The 20,223-nt window shown below is 32.4% G+C and overlaps 1 protein-coding gene across 8 annotated transcripts; it reads right to left on the bottom strand.

The window, feature by feature from the left end:
* Nucleotides 1-2,960: 2,960 nt before the first annotated feature.
* Nucleotides 2,961-18,831, bottom strand: LOC126715310 (uncharacterized). Of its 8 annotated transcripts, none has more exons than XM_050415853.1 (8): nucleotides 18,255-18,831; nucleotides 5,680-5,817; nucleotides 5,520-5,588; nucleotides 5,350-5,421; nucleotides 5,061-5,143; nucleotides 4,847-4,978; nucleotides 4,431-4,644; nucleotides 2,961-3,242 (listed from the first exon to the last, which is right to left on the bottom strand). In XM_050415853.1, exons 1-8 carry the CDS (start codon nucleotides 18,675-18,677, stop codon nucleotides 3,198-3,200), a joined length of 1,176 nt encoding a protein of 391 aa, XP_050271810.1. In that variant the 5' UTR covers nucleotides 18,678-18,831; the 3' UTR covers nucleotides 2,961-3,197. The 8 variants fall into 8 exon arrangements, with proteins under 8 accessions (XP_050271810.1, XP_050271811.1, XP_050271817.1 ...); XM_050415854.1 differs by having other exon boundaries at nucleotides 5,350-5,415; XM_050415860.1 differs by having other exon boundaries at nucleotides 5,680-5,813; nucleotides 18,255-18,400.
* Nucleotides 18,832-20,223: the final 1,392 nt, after the last annotated feature.

Raw genomic sequence — 20,223 nt, 5'->3', positions numbered from 1 at the left:
CCAAACTTTTTTTGGTTAATGTTTGGGCCAACCCAAATTTACAGTAAATAATTCCAAACATTAACCAAAAAAAGTTTGGAATTATTTACTGTAAATTTGGGTTGGCCCACTTAGAAAGTTAATTCTTGTTATCATTTTCAGAGTTCATGAGGTGCGGCTTGGTCACATGATGAATCTCATTCTCCCACATGGCTGTAAGATTCCTCCATGTGTCCATGTGCTAAGCTGTTTATCCACTCCGTATCTCCGTTTCTTTTGGCCCACAATGCAGATCAAGAATTAATGCAAAGAAACATTAATAATTAAGTGAGATTAACAATATTTAAACAAGCCAATAAAATTTCAAAAGAAAGAGGGAGAAAGATTATTGCGCATTTCATTTTTTTTTCCTAAAAGTTATTTAATTAATACATTTTTTTTTATGTACAACTTTTTAATTATTATTTTTTAAAGAATAATGCTAGAGATACAAACCATTTTACGAAAATTTTTACAAACTGCTAATGTGGTGGTTGATTATTAGTAAATAAAAAAATGATATTAATTGTGGACCTAGATGAAAACTAATAAAAAATTTACTATATCAACATTTTGTAAAAATATTGTAAAATAGTTGTGGCTGTAGCATCCCTCTTTTTTAAATTTGATTAGAAACTTCATAAAATATCTGTCGTATTGCTATTCTTTTTTTAAATATAAATTAATCAATTAAAGCCAAGAGTTTTGTAACTTAATTTGTAAATGTCTTTTTTTTTTTCAACAATATTTTTTAACTGAGACCTTCTTGTTAAAAAAGTGAAGAAAAAACCCATCCAAACATCTGCATATAGTATTTTATATTTAGAGAAGGAAAGATAGAATGCTAGGAGAGGAACCACAGTTATAATAAAGTGGAATCCTGGAAAGCTTGAAAATTTAGTAGTAAAAATTTCACAGTTCACATGCACTATAGTATTAGAGCACCCGCATTAGATGTGCTAAATGTGCCAAATGCCAAATTTTTGGCACATTTGGCACACCAAACACAAAAATGGAGCTTTATCATATGTTCCAAATGTCAAAAATTATGCCACATATGAACAGTACCGTTGCAAATTTGCAACGGTACAGACGAAAATGGTATAAGTTTTATTAATTTTTTATTCTCTTTTCTCTCTCCTCTCTCTTCACTTTATTCTTTTATCTTCTCTCTTTCTCTTTCTCTCTGCCTCTCCATCTCTGTCCATGTCTCCTCTTTCTCTTTCTTTCTAACTCTCCCTTTCTTTCTTTGATTGTTGATCTTTCTTTGTGGGCCGAGTTGATTTCGTGGGTGGTGGTGGATCGTCCTTGTTCATGATTTCATGGGTCTAGGTTGATTTCATGGTTCGGTTATTCGACAAGTGTGATTCTGGGTTGATTTTGTGGGTTTGGGTGATGGTGGTTCGGCAAGTGTGATATGATTTTGGTGGGTTTTGTGGTTTGATTTCAGTGGGGTGATTTGATTTTGTGATTTGGTGGGTTCGTGGGTCTCTGACCGGCATGGGTCATCGGCTAGGAGATCTGTTGGTCATTGGCGTGGGCATCATGGTAGTTGTTTGCTAGATTTCATGTGTTTGGGTTGTGTGAAATGTGATTTGTGGCTTAGTTGGTGGTTGATCTGTGGGGGTGGCAGGTGGTTGTGGTTGTGTAGTGTTTGTTTGAGTTTTTTTTTTTTTTTTTTTTTTTTTTTTGTTGTAGCAGTGGCTGATATTGATGGTGGTGGTTGATCTGTGGGGGTGGCCAGTGGTTTGTGGCTGTGTAGTGTTTGTTTGAGTTTTTTTTTTTTTTTTTTTTTTTTTTTTGTGGTAGTAGTGGCTGATATTGGTGGTGGTGGTTGATCTATGGGGGTGGCCGATGGTTGTGGGTTGTGGCGGTTGATCTGCGGGTGTGAGTTGTTGTTGTTGATGGTGATGATACGGAGGAGATAATATATTATTTTAATGTGTAGTAAATATTATTTTAATGTATAGAATTGAATGATGAAACATCTGATAAATGAGACGTTGTAAAATGATGTGGTAAAATAATAAAGTAGGTCTTTGGTATGACAATATGACATAAATTTTAACACAGCTGCTGTGGATGCTCTTAGTACATGCATTTATGATTTATTTGGTAAACCAACCGACTGTACCAGATATGCAACGTGTGCTTGAGGTAAACCCAAGTGTTGGGTGAGACTGTGTTGTCAATAGTTGGAGACTCATCGGAATAGAAACAAGATTCTAGTCTTTATTCATTCCACATTGGAAGATTTTGGAACATTGTCTAGAAAATAAAAAAGCTAGTTTTAGTTGCCCCTTGGATATCGGCGTAGGTGTGGCCTGTAGCTAGGCAGAGCATCTTCAGTAAATTCATCAAATTTTTGTACTGTTTGGAGAATGAACAATGACTTTTATTTTTTATTTACCTAGTTTTTCAAATACATTTTTCAACAGATTCTCTATCCCACTCTCTATCTCATTTAAATATTATTTCTTCATTCATTATTTATTCTTTTTTTAAACAACTACACATCTTCTAATATTTTTTTATTCAACACCTGATTATTATAATAAAAAAAAAATTTGAAGAATGAACAGTAGCCCATCAGACTTGATGAGCTACTGTTCATGAGCCAAAATAATTTTTGGGTATAGAGAATCCATTGGAGTGGCTTTTTTTTGGTCTCATTCTCTATTATAGAGAATATTTTGCTTTTGCATAGATTATTAAAGATGCTCTTAGAGTGCTAAAGGAAACAACAAAGTCAAGCTCAAAATTAAAAGCAAGAAATATTTCCTACTCCACAGAGAAGAAATGTGATTTTTATCTTTGGATTATTCCAAATCCTACCGGTAAAAGAAGTATTTAGTTTTTAGTGTCCAATAATGATACAGCGTATAACACATAGCAATGGAGAACGCTGCCATGGTTTGGAAACTGGCAGATCTTAGAGGGAATTACAAGTACAATAGTGTTTATTTCATTAGATAGTAAATGGAAAACTGAGATCATAATGAACCCAACGAGAAGATGCAGAACACTGTGGTTGCTGAAGGGTAACTATAATAATGTTAAGCTACGCCTATATTGTTTCCTTCATTACAATTCATCCAGATAAATTCATGCCAAAATAAAAAAAAGGGCAAGAATGATCAACCTGAAGTGCAGATCAAAGGGTGGCCACGTTTAATTCACTAATCCAAAGAGAACTCCTCAAGCCATATCAGAACCTCATTTCTCTTCAATGCAACCAAACACCAAAAATTACATAAAGTAGTGTCAGTAATTGGTATGGGAATTGGGAAATAGACAAAAACTGAGTAATCATTTTTCATAGGGGTAAGCAACTAATAAATGTTAATGAAAGACAATTTTATAAAACTAGCCGTGGCATTAACATAGCTGGTTTAACAAACTAAGGGAAATTTTTTTTAACATAGGGAACCTTTTTAAAGAAGAGTCCTTTGGACTAACCTTTGGCCAGTAAAACCTACACGAAGCTAAACCCACTCGCCAAAACCAATTACCAGGTAATCTAAGAGTATTTGCCCTTGACGGGCTAACAATTTATGCTCATGCCTAAGAGCAGCAAAACAAAACTGACTTCTATCTGACATCATAATAAACATCAGAGGTAATGATATTTGCATGGAAGAATAATTGATTAGTCTTGAATTTGGTTGAATGTTAGATTGCATTAATTGAAACATATAGCAGAAAAACTGGCCTATTTACAGAAAGGAATAAGATCAAGCCTACTACACTTAGAAAAATGAAGCATAAGAATGAAGCTGCGAAGATCACTAGCATAGGAGATTCAGAATTCCAATATAAAAAATGTGGTAAGTGGATATCAACACAAGTTTTTCCATCATTCTTGAAACAAAATGGTACTCAAGTTAACTTAGAACATGAATTCATCTATATTTGTCATCATTCTACACTTCTATTTCCTCCCTCAATAAAAGAGTTTGGAATGCTCTATTTGTAGATATCATAGCTACAACCAATATCCAGACTTCTTAATCGAGTTAATATTTCATTCAAGTAGCTGACAGGAGCTCAAATCCATTTTAAAGTTCCTTGGGTGGATGGATGGCTTCTATGAAGCTTCAAATGGACAGAGGCATTTTCTTCTATAAGAATTAAAGCTCTTATGATGGCCTTTACATATTATAAGGATTTCCTTACGCTGTGCTTGGTTGCCAAACAGAAGAAGGAAATAATTTTTTTTTTTTGAATCTAACTACCACCATTCTAGCCCCATGCCCCCCATCTAGTTTCTTAGCTGCGCTTCTTTATTAATTTTATTCCATGTGGAACTAATGTAATTAATCATATTTCAGGTTATCTAAATGGTTGAAATAATTTTTAAATAATATACCGGGACAAAATAGAGGAAGTAATGTTAGGATACCATATCATACCATTTCAAAGCTCCATGTTCGGCCTGGATCATTGTATTGTGCAAGCAAACAACCTGTCTTTGTTTTGAGGCCATCATTTATAAGAGAAGAGCGAAGTGCTTTTTCTTTCTCTCGAACAACATCTTCAGTAGCTCTTCCACTGAACTTCAAAACTGCAACAATACCTCCTTCTACCTTTCTCATGCTAATTGTTTCTTGATTAGGATCTGGTAAACTGGGCAGAGATACATGCTTAGTGCTGAACTGCTTACATTATTGAATAGATTTAATGAAATAATTTTGAAATGATCATATCTCTTTGCTACTGTCTAACTAATGAAATGCATCCAGTTGCATTGTTTTAAAACAAATTCAGATACCAAAATCCTTTTTTTTTTCTTTGGTATTTAGAGTCCAATAAAAGTGATGAGCCTCACCTACTTATATATTTCTCCAATGGAAGAACAACTTGGATGGATACTTTGGAAAGTTCAGCATCAAATGCCTGCGTGAAGAGAGGAGTAGTCATTGGTATCTTCTCTGATCTGGAATTCTTTCCAAATATGTACCTAGAGAGATGAATTATCATGTGTTATCCAAGAGAGCAACAACACAATAGCACAACTGAATTGGATTCTTAAAGACACTCACCCGGTAACATCATTAAAGCCAGTTGACCCAGCTAATTTGTCTCCATTTGCTTCTACCACTATAAATGGTGTGTACTTTCTCACCTGTAGAATCATTTGAAAATCTTGTGAACTCATATAGTTTCTGGACATTCCTGTATATATAGTAAGCTCATGAATATCATTGTAAACACTGATATCATGAGTCATTTGTCGGTAATGATAATTAAAATCAATACAGTAGCAGCAGAGGCATAAGTTGGTAAATGACTAAATGCGGAAACAATTTCTTTAAGAAAAGATTGAGAAACCTCATAGTTAGCAGTTCTTTTCAGTATCTGATATTTGGGTGATTCCAAGTCTGGAGTTTTGTATATCTGCAGCTGCAAGAGTTCCAGTCTCCACATCAGAAGGGGCATTAAATTACACAAACACAAAGATGATCATCTCATGTCATTTAAAGTAATGACAGTGCCAGTACCTGCTTTAACACATCCCACAAACCTTCTAGAGAAAAGTAGTCATTTTTCTTTATGGAATCCCAAAAATCCTACAGTTTACAAGAATATTATTATTACTAACATTTTTTATTTGCCATACATTCTGTTCTTCTCTCATATGGTAAGAGGAATTAACCTTACCACATGGCTGCAAAACTTTCCTGTCTCTGGGTTGATACCCATGATAGAGGTTCCCGTAATGACCAATTCTGGGTTCCATGGCAGAAGGATAAACTTCATGATCGCAGTCCACCTTGTAGTAATTTCATAAGGTCCTGTCTATAGCAACTCAATCAGTCCTGTCTACAGTAATTTCATAATGTGATCTCCTATTGGAATTTACAGTCACCGTTCATACTAAACTAACTCCTTGAAAATGCACAAAAAGGTTATGCCAAAGCAGAGTAATTGACCAAGTCATATGTTGCATTCGTAATTATACTGATTCTTGAAGTCCACATGAAAAAATAGAGTTACATTTGATTACTTGGTGTTTGTGAGAAAATTTAAGGACTTAATTCAATGTGAAATTAATCAATTGATGACCATTAATAGATCAAACAACAACAACAACAACAACAAATGCAAACCCATTGGCGTGGGATCAAAAATCAGAGAGTTAATTTCTTCTTACAAATGCATAGTGCCAAAGAAGGTGAAGAAAAGAGCAATTCCAGAAAACAAGAAGTAGTGGTTTACTCGCAAAAATTCCAAAAAGAAAGCATTAAAAAAAGAGAGAACTAAAAACTAAGATTAATACAGAAAAAAGATTCCTATAACCAGTCATACACATCTATCTATCTATCTATCTATCTATCTATCTATATATATATATATATATATATTATATCTAAAAGCTAAAACTTAGTATTTATTATTGTTGCACTTTTGTTTAGTGGCTACATCATCTACTTATTTTCTACATCTCCTTTTTTCTTTTTAAACTTTTCTTCTCTCTATTCTAAAAAAAAAAAACTCTTCTTTTTTCTGTCAGTCCACACCTTTTTCCTCATCTTCACCTTTTTATCTCCCCATTACTCTCTACTTTTATATTACACCTCCTTCATTATTTTCTCTTTCTTATATTTTAACTCTTCTTGTTCTCATTTTATTTTGCATAAATTTGATATTATTTCTACCATTCAGTCAATATTTTTTTCACACAAAATTGTAAGTACTCTCTCTTTATACTTTCTTTTAGTGTATTTTTATTCATTTTTATAACTTTTTATTTTTTGGTTCTTTCTTATAACTCTAATTAAGGTTGATGGTTTTTTTTTAATATGTATTTCAGTATTGTGTGTGTGTGTGTGTTTTTTTTTTTTTTAATTTCCCATCACAAAGTCTTCTCTCTCCTTTTTATATCATTGGTTGAATTTTAGCTTGGCTTAATACTTAATTTTTTTTTTCTCAATAAGAATTTAAGTTTATATCAAAACACAATCTACCTGGCTATGAATTTGAATTTGCCTACCTATTGTTCGAGTAATAAATAATTATAAAGTATATATTTTATTCTTTTGATTTTATTTTAATTTTGGTTAAGATAATATAGTAATTTTGTGATGAGTTTTGATTATTATGATAATCTCCTTATTCCTTAAGAGTTGAGAAATTTGAATAATAAATTTGAAACTTAAAAAGTTTAGTTGTATATTAGGTAAATATAACACACTGCAACAGAAGTTAGAAGCATATAATTCACCTTAAAAAATATTAATCAAACACACAAAAAAATAATAGAATGATATATTTGTAGAGATAAAAATAAAAAAATATTTGTAGAAATCTTTTTTTCTTATATAAACAATACTTGAAATAATTTTTATGTTTTATATATTACATGGCCCATTACATAATATTTAGAGTAAAATGCAAAACTAACCCTCTAAGTTTCTTCATATTTCATTTCAATCCTCTAACTTTGCTTTTGTTTATTTCAGTCCTCTAACTTTCAAGTTTATTCAATTAAGGCTTTTCTATCAACTTTTGTTATATGTTGTGGTTAATTTTTTAATTTTATAAATTTTTCTTCAAATTTTTTAAATTAAAAAAATTCAAATAATGATTGAAAAATATTTTTCAGATTTTTTTTTTCAAAAAATTTTAACAAAAATTAACGGAAATGCCTTAATTGAATAAATCTAAAACTTAGAAGACTAAAATAAATGAAAGCAAAGTTAAAAAACTGAAATAAAATCTAAAGGGAGTTAAAAAGTAAATTTTACATTTTAACCTAATATTTATCTATTCCCATGTATCGCTTAGCTCTACCGTTAATTACTATAAGAAAAAAGTTTCTCTCCAAACTAGTTTGGAGAGAAACTCTTCAAACTCCTTGTATATTTTTATATTGACTGTGAATTTTGAAAAACTAACCGTTAGATTGTATGTTCTTATTCTATCCTTCATGTTTGCAAAATTTCAAGAAATTCAAAAATCAATTGCTATGTCATCAAACAAATATTAAAATTTCAAGTTTTTGTGATTTAAAATTATGTATAACAAATAAGTTTATTGATCGAATAGTAAATAACATCCGATTTGAACGAAATTTGATATACATGTTAAGAACATAAGGAACATGAAATTCAACGGTTAGATTTTCAAAATTCACACCCAAAAAAGAGATATATGAGAAGTTTGAATAGTTTCTCTCCAAACTAGTTTGGAGAGAAACTTTGTTCTTACTATAATTGCTAACCATTGTGCTCTAAACATCAATCAACAGAACTCTCCTGAACTTAGGTAGCCAACGTTAAAGTTTTGTAGTCAACATCATGAGAGGCACTAAGACACACCAAATCATTATTAAAACATCAAATCACATTCAAAAGTACGGATTAACAGAATCAAAATTCAGGCTACATCATCTTCATTGTTGTCCGCACTACAAAAGTACTCATATAATTTATATATAAAAAAAAAAGTACTCATATAATTTCTTTACAAACAATCCCATTAAGTCAACGCGCCCATTAACTTTATTTTTAACAAAAACTAAAACAAGAATCATAGTGAAGCAAACCTGTTTGACCCAGTGCAACTGTAACTCAGGCCTGAAGAGTGTCTTCAAGAGAGCAATGTTAAACAGGAACCCACTTAGAGTGTCAAGCTTGGTAATTGGGTCCCTGAATTTCAAAAGCTCATCGTACGCCGTCCGATCAATCCCCTGATCATCAAAGACATGTGGAAGATCATCGTATAAAAAACCCACTAACCGTTCCGCATTGACCGTTTGGTCCACTAGGCTAAGTCCAATGGCCCATTCGAAGCTTTTTTGGTCTGCTTTAAGTTTAAGAGCTAAGCTTTTGTTTTTGAAAAATTGGAGGTGAAGTCTGGTGGTGGTGGGGCTCAGTCGGCGGGAGGTGACATGGACGGCAGGGATTGGACTGAAAGTTTGATGGGAGAGTTTGGTATTGGCCATTTGTTTGGGGTTCAAAATTCAAATAGTGTGTGTAACTTGCTTTTCTGTAGAGTGTGTGAATCTTTGCTAAATTAATACCATCACTTATGTAACTGGAGAAACTTTTTAGATTAAAAAATGTTGGTGTGGCAAATCATTGACTGTCACGTTAAAATTTGAGTCAGCAACAAGAACGAGTGCAAGTTTGTCAACTCAATATTATCATATATATATATATATATTTATTTATGAAGCATTGCCTATGTAAATAACATGTAACTATGTTTTCTATATTTCTACAGATGTTTGGCAGTTTAGATGTATCCTTTATTCCCTTCTCAAAAAAAAAAAAAAAAAAAAAAGATGTATCCTTTATTTTAAAAAATAAAAATAAAAATGAAAATCCTAGTGCTCTAATATGTAGTACTCAGATCGTAGGTAGTGAAATGCGGAAATAAAAAAGAAAGAAAAAGACGTGTTTAACACTCTTTCAGACTTATAGAAATGTTTTGAATAACATATTTTACTCCATTCTAATAATTTAGAATTTTTTTTTCTTTGTCTCTCTCCTGGCTTCATGCTGGTCAGGCGCAGCCCAAGGAATTTTGGGGCATAATGCGATGTTTAAATTGAGGCTTATATATTTAAATTTAATTAAATAATATTTTTTATTTAAAATTTATTCTTCTAATTTGTTTAGATGTAAAAAAAAAAGTTTTTTTAATGAGTTTCTTGTTCATACGTGAGTTGTTCATCTTTTATTTATTTATTTTTATTTTTTATATATATAACTTTTGTTTAATTTTTTTTAGATATATACATTTTTTATTATTATATTGTGTTTATTGCTAGTAAAAAATGATTTAGAGAACCCTTTTGAAATTTAATTATTTTTTTACAAAACTTAAAATTGTTGTTGTTAACAACTTTTATATATATATATATATATATATATATATAAAAGCTACAAAGATTCAAAAATAAATAAATAAAAACAAAGAAATGAGTAGACAGTACCTACATTTTACTATTTCCCCTTTTTTGTCTTTCAATAATGTTACATCAATAATATTTTTCATAAAAATTTCATTACAAATCTTAGGCAATAATCTATTATTAGTTCTAATTTGAGTTCACTACTGATATCATTTTCTTTTACCTATCAATGACAAATTATCATTAATAATTTATTGTGAAAATGTTGTAAACATAGCATATTATTCTAAACAGTTTCTTTTGAGTAATGATAAGGACACAAAAATTTCACATCATTCCTAAATTATCATGGCAAAATATTTATATTAGAAATTGTGGTGAGCCTATGATAACTACTTTAAATAAAATTGCCAATTTATGTATATAAACTTTTATGGGACATAAAAAAAAAAAGATAATTTGTGGAGGACAATGTGCATGCCAAGGCGTTCTCTAGGACAAGATGTCGTCCAAGATTTGTTGAGTCTTGCTTGGGCCAGATGCATTTAAAAATGTTTATTTTATATATTTTTTGAATTTTGGTTAACTTTTAAAATAACTTTATAAGAATATCATTTTGTCAAATAAAAGATGGTTGTATCTTTTTATTTTTATTTTTTATATATAACTGTTGAATTAATTTTTCAAAAAAAAAGAAAGTCTATTAGCTTATGTGAGTTATTTTAACTGGTTTTGGTTTATCTCTAGTACTTTTTTAATTGGATATGTCATTTTGTTTTAAATATATAACGACAAGTGATAGTGGGTTTTAATTTTCACATTTTATTTAGTTAGTGGATGATGTGGTAGTTTCTCATTAAAATAAAAGTAGATTTCAGTTAAAAAAGTACTAGAGATAAGCCAAATTAATGTTATGAATACCATTTCGAAACCCATTTCAGTTTGTCCATTGAAACAGAATATTTTAATACCGGTCTATTTCAGCATACCATTTCAAGTTGTTTCAAATTTCTATATATATATATATATATATATCTTTCAATAAATTTTTAAAAAGATAATAATAAGTAATTAATTAATTACCAAAGTAACCACAAATAAGCAAATAATGAGTTGATTATTCATTTTTTAAATATTATTTATATACTATTAATTGGGTGCCTTTTTTAAGAACAATGTGTATTTTTTTTTCTTCTAAACAAGTAGTAGTGTAGTACTATTTTTAATTGTCAGCACATGTTAGACTTTTAGTTATGTGGCACTATTTGGTAGGGAAAAAAAAAAACGTGGCATCATTTGCTTGCTTTCCCATTTAAAAGATTCCACCTACCCCACCTAACCCCAACTACTTTACCCAAGTCCTAGCGTCTAAACCCTTTACTTTGGAGGGAATTTGCAGTATTAATGAGGGAAAGAATATAATAAGTTGATATGAGTGAGGAACAATACTGTAAACTAGCATCTCGAGTTTTAGAGGCTTGATTTCAATCTAAATATTGAGTTTCAAATATTCGAATTCTACTTGTTGATTTGGGTACTTTTTGCCACATAGATCTCGAGTCTTATAAACTCGAGTTTGTAAAAAGTAAATTCGAGTCTACAAGACTCAATTTCTATAGTGAAACAGACCAAAACAAATAAGATCGGGCAGGAACAAAGAATAGAGGGACAGAGGCAAAGAACAAAGGAACAGATCAAGAAGAAGAAGAAGAAGAAGAGGAACAAAGGACCAGATCGAGAACAAAGGACCAGATCAGGCAGGAAGAAGAAGACTCAAATCTGAAAGGAAGACTCAGATGTGGAAGGAAGAAGAAAAGAATTAAGGAAGAGGAAGACTCAGATGTGGAAGAAGAATGGGAACTCGAGTTTCAAATACTTGATTCCCACGTGGGTTTTTTCCACCTCATCCTGCCATCACATGCAATTCAAGTCTTAGAAACTCGAGTTCAGATCTGAACTCGAGTTTTAGAGTCTTGAGATGCTAGTTTGTTGTATAGGTTGCAAACCTGACAACTAACTAAAATATTTAAAAAATAATGTTAAAAGAAAAAAAAAATTCCTTTACTTTGAGTCTGAGTTTTTAACTTTTAACTCGTAGCACTCTCTTTGTCGCAAGACTTTTTCTGCCACTCTCTTTGTGCTGCAAAATTGCAAATATGTGAAGGTTGAAGTTTCATGAGTAATCTACCTCAGACTCAAAGAATGATCCAAGTTCACCTTTGGGTTTTTACCTCTCTCTCTCTGTGTTCATCACTTCATTGTTGTGGATTTTTGGGTTGTATTTGATGCTGTGAGGTAGAATAGAATTTGTGGAACTCAAAACGTTTTTGCATGTAATGGTGAAAAATATCCTTAGGTTGAAGAAGGGGAAAAAAAAAGAAAAAAAAAGGGCAAAACTCATTCCGGATGAAAATTACATTTCGGCCAAAATTGCTCGGAAATGACTAGAATGCCTGAAACTAGTTGAAATTGGCTGAAATTTGATTTGAAGTGGAACAGAGGCTATTCCCGTTTCGGTTTGCATACTGGTACGAAAAATTCCATCCGTTCCGGCCGGAACAGAACAGAATTCATAACATTGAGCCAAACCCATTTTAACCTCTTATGTCAACTATAACCAAAAGACGTTATGTTTGTCTAGAACTCTGTAGTTCAAATGACACTTCTTAGTAATAATGGCGAAGATATCAAAGATTCAAATATCTTTCTTTATTGTAACTATCGAATTATTAAAAAAAAAGAAAAAAGGAAAAAAAAGAGGGATATTGCTCCTATTATTGAATATAAGGTGTAAGCAAAAAAAAAATGGTATATTGTCAAAACTCTGGCATAGATAATGAATGAAAGAATAAATGAACAATAAGTCATATCTTGTTTCACAGCATAGGTAATAAATGAACGAGTATTTTTTTTTTTTTTTTTTTTTAGAGGTAAATGAATGAGTACTTAAACCTAAAGATAGACTTGCTAGTTTGAGATTGTTTTTTTTTTTTTTTTTGAGAATGAACTAGTTTGAGATTGTTGAAATGCAGTTTATGTAGAGCTTAAGCTATAGAATATTTGCATTAAATAGTTTTAACGGAAAATCATTTTAGTGCTTAGAAAATGTATAACAAACTATAATGATAAATCACTTTAAAATTATTACACCGGTTTGGTAACCAAACTAAAAAAGATTTTTTAGGTGTAAAATTAACCAAAATTGACATAATAAGCACGTTGTATTTCGTATTTTGAATATGTAATTCAATTAATATCTAATTTTTATTTAATTATTTTTGTCAACTTTTATTTCTGAAAAGAAGTAGGTATTGGATGTATTTTTAAAAAGAAGTGTAAAAATTTATGTTAATTCATTATATCAATTAAAAATTGGAATATTGCATTAAAAGTGTTATTGCTAAAGTTTGGAATTATTTATTGTAAATTTGGCCCACTTTTTAAAAAGCTAATCCTTGTTATCATTTTCAGAGTTCATGAAGTGTGAATCTCATTCTTCCCATATGGCTGCAAGAAAATTCCTCTGAGAGTCAATGAGTCCATGTGCTAAAAGAAGAGAGAGAGAGAGAGAAACTATTCTGCATTTAATTATTTTCCTAAAAAAATTTTATGTACAACTTTTTATTTTTTAGAATCAATTGGAAACTTTGGAAAATGTCAATTGAAATGTAAGATTTTTATCTATATACAATTTTTTAAAGCCATCATTTTTGCTATTATTATTTTTTTTAAATACAAATAAGTCAGTGCAAGTCGAGTTTGGTAACTCATTTGGGTTTTTTTTTTTTTTTTTTTTTTTTTTAACTAAGACCTTCTGGTTAAAAAAAAAAAAAAATCCATCCAAACATCTGCATATAGTATTTTACTTTGAAGGAAAGATAGAATGTTCGGAGAGGAACCACAATTTATAAAGTGGAATCCTGGAAAGCTTGAAAATTTTGGCAAAACTTCACAATTCATATGCCAAATGTGCCAGATATTAGAGTATTCATTCGACACCGGAAGATGTTGGAACATTTTTGTAGAAAATAAAAACATTATTTTTAGTTGCCCCTATCTAAATCAATTGGGTATGATTGTAGGTGTGGTGTGTAGGCATTAGCTGCATGCTAAAGGATACAACAAAGTCAAGCTCAAAATTAAAAGCAACACATATTTTCAACTCCACAGAGAAAAGAAATGTGATTTTCATCAATAATCCTACCAATAAAAGAAGGGGTAGGTTGGACTTTGGAGTTGGGGGGATAATACAGTGATTGTGGACATATTTGGTTTTTAGTGTCCAATAATGATACAGCGTATCCAATTCATAATGTAAGAAAAATTAGAACCTTTTAAGTAACACCTAGCGATAGAGAACACTGCCATGGTTTGGGAACTGGCAGATCTTAGAGGGAATTACAACAGTGACTATTTCATCAGATAGTAAATGGAAAACTGGGATCATAATGTACCCAAAGATAAGATTCAAAACACTGTGGTTGCTGATTACATTTCTTTACTATATCCTGGATGATCAATGTCTATTCACCAAAGGGTAACTATAATGTTAAGCTAAGCCTAAATTGTTTCGTTCATTACAATTCACCCAGATAAATTCATGCGCAAGAATGATCAACCTGAAGTGCAGGTCAAAGGGGTGGCCACGTTTAACGCACTAATCCAAAGAGAACTCCTCAAGCCATATTAGCACCTCATTTCTCTTCAATGCAACCGAACACCAAAAATTACAGAAAATAGTCAATAATTGGTATGGGAATTGGGAAAAACACAAAAACTGAGTAATCATTTTTCATAGCTGTAAGAAACAGGTAAATGTTAAAGAAGACAATTTTATAAAACTAGCCGTGGCATTAACATAGCTGGTTTAACAGACTAGCGGGCAAAGCAAAGCTGGCTTTTTTTTTTTTTTTTTTTTAATAACGCAAGGAACCTTTCTAGAGAAAAGTCCTTTGGACTCACCTCTAGCCAGTAAAACCTATAGAAAACTGATCCTATCTGCCAAAACCAGTTGTAGGATAATCCAAGGCATTCACCCCTGATGGGCTAAGCAGTTTATGCTCATGCCCAGGAGCAGCAAATCAAAACTGACTTCTCTATCTGACATCATGATAAACATCGGAGGTAACAATATTTGCATGGAAGAATAATTGACTAGTCTTTTATTTGGTTGAATGTTAATTTGCATCAAATGAAACATATAGCAGAAAAACTGGCCCGTGGTATATACAGAAAAGAATAAGATCAAGCCTACTACGCTTAGAAAAATGAATCAAAAGAATGTAGCTATGAAGATCACTAGCATAGGAGATTCAGAATTCCAATATAAACAATATGGTAAGTGGATATCAGCACTAGTTTTTCCTTTGTTCTTGAAACAAAGATAATGAAGTTGAGTTAACACATGAATTCATCTATATTTGTCTTTATTCTACACTTCTATTTCGTCCCTCAATAATTGAGTATAAAAGAGTTAGGAATGCTCAATTTGTAGATATCATAGCTATAACCAATATCCAGACTTCTTAATTTGAACTAATATTTCATTCAAGTAGCTGACAGGAGCTCACATCCATTTTAAGTTCCTTGGGTGGATGGATGGCTTCTATGAAGCTTCATTCTTGGAAGAAATGTGAGCTTCAAATGGACAGGCATTTTCTTCTATTAGAATTAATGCTCTTATGATGGTCTTTATATATTATAAGGTTTCTTCCTTACACTATGCTTGGTTTCCAAATAGATGAGGGAAATGATTTTTTTCTTCTCTTTTTTGAATCTCACTACTACCATTCTAGCCCCTTGCCCCCCACCTAGTTTCTCAATTGTGCTTCTTTATTAAGTTTTCTCCATGCGACACTAATGTTAATGTAACTCAATAATCATATTTCAGGTTATCTAAATGGTTGGAATCATTTTTAAATAATATATCAGGACAAAATAGAGGAAGTAATGTACGGATACCATATCATACCATTACAAAGCTCCGTGTTCGGCCTGGATCATTGTATCGTGCAAACAAACAACCTGTCTTAGGTTTGAGGCCATCATTTATAAGAGAAGAGCGAAGTGCTTTTTCTTTCTCTCGAACAATATCTTCTGTAGCTCTTCCACTGAACTTCAAAACTGCAGCAATACCTCCTTCCACCTTTCTCAAGCTAGTTGTTTCTTGATTAGGATCTGGTAAACTGGCAGATATACATGTTTAGTGCTGATCTGCTTACATTATTGAATAGATTTAATGAAATAGTTTTGAAATGATCATATCTTTTTGCACTTGTCTAACTAATCAAATGCATCCAGTTGCATTGTTTTAACACAACTTCAGATACCTAAATCTATACATTTTTTTCTTTGGTATTTAGAGTCCAATAAAAGTGATGAGCCTCACCTGCTTATATCTTTCTCCAATGGAAGAACAACTTGGATGGATACTTTGGAAAGTTCAGCATCAAATGCCTGTGTGAAAACAGGAGTAGTCATTGGTATCTTCTCTGATCTGGAATTCTTACCAAATATGTACCTAGAGAGACGAATTATCATCTGTATTATCCAAGAGAGCAACAACACAATAAACTGAATTGGATTCTTAAAGACACTCACCCAGTAACATCATTAAAGCCAGTTGACCCAGCTAATTTGTCTCCATTTGCTTCTACCACTAGAAATGGTGTGTACTTTCTCACCTGTAGAATCATTTGAAAATCTAGTAAACTCATATAGTTTCTGGACATTCCTGCAAATATGATAAGCCACATATATGGTGAGCTCATTAATATCATTGTAAACACTGATATCATGAGTCATTTCCCAGTATTTACTAGTTTACAACAGTCATCTTTAAGGAAAGAACTATAATAAACCAGGTGTAATGTTCCGCATAGTGAAAATCAATACAGTAGCAGCAGAGGCATAAGTTAGTAAATGACTAGATGCAGAAACAATTTCTTTAAGAAAAGATGGAGAAACCTCGTAGTTAGCAGTTCTTTTCAGTATCTGATACTTGGGTGATTCCAAGTCTGGAGTCTTGTATATCCGCAGCTGCAAGAGTTCCAATCTCCACATCAGAAGGGGCATTAAATTACACAAACACAAAGATGATCATCTCATGTCATTTCAAGTAATGATAGTGCCAGTACCTGCTTTAAAACATCCAACAAACCTTCTAGAGAAAAGTAGTCATTTTTCTTTATGGAATCCCAAAAATCCTACAGTTTACAAGAATATTATTATTACTAACATTTTTTATGTGCCGTATATTCTGTCCTTCTCTCATCTGGTAAGACAAATGAACCTTACCACATGGCTGCAAAACTTTCCAGTCTCTGGGTTGATGCCCATGATAGAGGTTCCTGTAAAGACCAATTCTGGGTTCCATGGCAGAAGGATAAACTTCATGATCATAGTCCACCTTGTAGTAATTTCATAAGGTCCTGTCTATAGCAACTCAATCAGTCCTGTCTCTATAGTAATTTCGTAATGTGATCTCCTACTGGAAGTTACTGTCACCATTCAATATCATACTAAACTAACTCCTTGAAAATGCACAAAATGGTTATGCCTAAGCAGAGTAATTGACCGAGTCATATGTTGCATCTGTAACTATAATGATTCTTGAAGTCTATATGAAAAAAAGAAGTTTCATTTGATTACTTGGTTGTTGTGAGAAAACATAAGGACTTAATTCAATGTAAAATTAATCAATTGGTGACCATTACTAGATCAAACACAAAAACAAAAAATGCAAATCGATTTGGGGGTGGAGGGGAGTGGGATTAAAAAACAGAAAGGTAATTTCTTCTTACAAATGCATAGTGCCAAAGAATCTGAAGAAAAAAGCAATTCTAATATCAAGAGAAAATCGTCAGCATTAAAAAACAAGAAGTAATGGCTCACTCGCAATCATACAAACTGCCAAAAAGAAAGCATAAAAAAAGAGTGAATTAAAAACTAATATTGAAACAGACAAAGATTCATAAAACCAGTTATACACATTATTATAATTGCAAAGCATTGTGCTATAAACAAACAATTCTAACTCCAATAACATCAAATTAAAGAAGTCTCCCGAACTTAGGTAGCCAACGTTACGGGTTTGTAGTCAACATCATGGTACTTTATTGCATTACATAATGAGAGACACACCAAATCGTTATTAAATCATTGAATCACATTCAAAATTATGAATTAACGTAGTCAGAATTCAGGTCAGAATTCAGGCTACATCATCTTCATTGTTGTCTGCACTACAAAAGTACTCATATAATTCTTTACGTGCAAATCCCATTAAGTCAAAGCACCCACTAACTTATATATATATATATATATATATATATTTTAAATCATAAATTATAACAGAAATCATAGTAAAGCAAACCTGTTTGACCCAGTGCAACTGGAACTCAGGCCTGAATAGTGTCTTCAAGAGAGTTATGTTAAACAAGTACCCACTTATAGTGTCATGCTTGGTGATTGGGTCCCTGAATTTCACAACCTCATCGTACGCCGTCCGATCAATACCCTGATCATCAAAGAGATGTGGAAGATCATCGTACAAAAAACTCACTAACCGTTCCACGTCGACCGTTGATTTTGGCGGGCTTTGGTCCACAAGGCTTAGCCCAATGGCCCACTTGATGTGTTTTTGGTCAGCTTTAAGTTTAAGAGTCGAGCTTTTGTTTTTGAAATATTGGAGGGGAAGCCTGGTGGTGGTGGGTTTGGTGGGGCTCAGTCGGTGGGAGGTGACATGCACGGCGGGGATTGGACGGAAATTGTGGTGGGAGAGTTGGGTGTTGGCCATTTGTTTGGGTTCAAAATTCAAATGGTGTAGCACTCTAGCACTAGTTTGTGTACTACTCTACTTGCTTTTCTGGCTACGGGAGTGTGAATCTTAGCCAAAAGAAAATGATTGGTTTGTGTTGGTTGAAACTGGCGGAGTGACTGTGTTCAGTGTTGTGAGGCCCAAGTGTCTAAAACTTTTTTTTTTTTTTTTTTTGAGGAACAAGCGTGTCTAAAACTTAGTGCATATTAAATTTCTTAATTTAATTAAAATATATAGTTTTATTGAATTTAATTGTCTTTAAAAAAGATAATAATGATTCAGAAAAAAAAAAAAAAAAAAAAGACAATAATAATGTTGTGTTTTATTAGTTAATGTAACCATGTGTGAATTTAATTTAGAAGTCTAATGTTTAGCCTAAGAGTATCAGCATTGGAGAATGCTAATGCCAAATCTAAGGGCAATTTGGCATTTTAAGCCTCAAAATGCTTTGCATCAGAGAATGGTAAACCCAACTATTGCAAATTTTTTTGCAATACTGCTACAGTATAATTCCAAAGTTAGAATTGTACTGTAGCAGTATTCTAAAAAAAAAAAAAAAAAATTATTTACCTTTTTCCCCCGAAATTTATCTCTTCTCTATCTCATTATTTCAGTTCTCTTCTCTCTCTTCCTTCTCTATTTCTCCATCTGCTCTCTCCTCTCTTCAGACCCAAACACCATTCTCCTTCCAACATCAACATCACACATCACAGTGGCTCATTTTTTCTGGTGGGTTACGATCCGACGGGTTTTGTGGGTTTTTTTTTTTTTTTTTTTTTTTGCTGTGATCGGTGCTTAAAGGGGTTGTGGGTCGTGGTTGGGTCCAGTGTTTGGGTCGTTGGTCGTGATTGGGTTCAGTGTTTGGGTCGTGGTTGGGTTATGGCTGAAGTGGGTTGTTGGTCGTTGGAAATTGTCAGTGTTTGGATCCAACGAGGTCATGGCGAGATCGGCGTGGGTCACGGTGATAGGTTTGATGGAGATCGGCGTGGGTCACCGCATGGTTGACTGGTTCTTCTGGGTTCTGCCTTTCCAATGGGTTTTTTTTTTTTTTTTTTAATATGGGTTTTTGTTCCGGTGGGATTTTGGTGGGCAGTGGTGGCGTGGTGGGCATGGTGGAGGCGCGGTGGTGGTGACTGGACAGTGGAGTTGCGGTGATAGAGGTTGAGGGGAGGTGGAGGAAAAAATTGAAAAAAAAAAAAAAACGAAATTTATATTTTATTATGTAGGTATATTATTTTAATGTGTAGTATGGCAAAATAGAATTTTGGGATGTTGGGTGTGTTGTAAAATAGTATAGTATAACTGGTAAAGTAACTTTTTGAAATGGTAAAATGGGATAGAGTAGCATTTCCTGACGCTAATGCTCTAAGGTGAGTGAGTGACCAACGTGGAGACTGAGAGGACATAACTATACATAAATTTTATCTATTTTTAAATTATATAGTATGATGATGTTTAGGGTTGTTTGGTTTGTGTTTTCAAATAATAATTTTCAGTTTTTAAACAATATTACACGTATTTTCAC

Source organism: Quercus robur, chromosome 2 (assembly GCF_932294415.1).
Source record: "Quercus robur chromosome 2, dhQueRobu3.1, whole genome shotgun sequence".
Taxonomy (NCBI): domain Eukaryota; kingdom Viridiplantae; phylum Streptophyta; class Magnoliopsida; order Fagales; family Fagaceae; genus Quercus; species Quercus robur.
The sequence above is the reverse complement of the archived record's forward strand: the minus strand, read 5'-3'. Positions and strand labels throughout refer to the sequence as shown.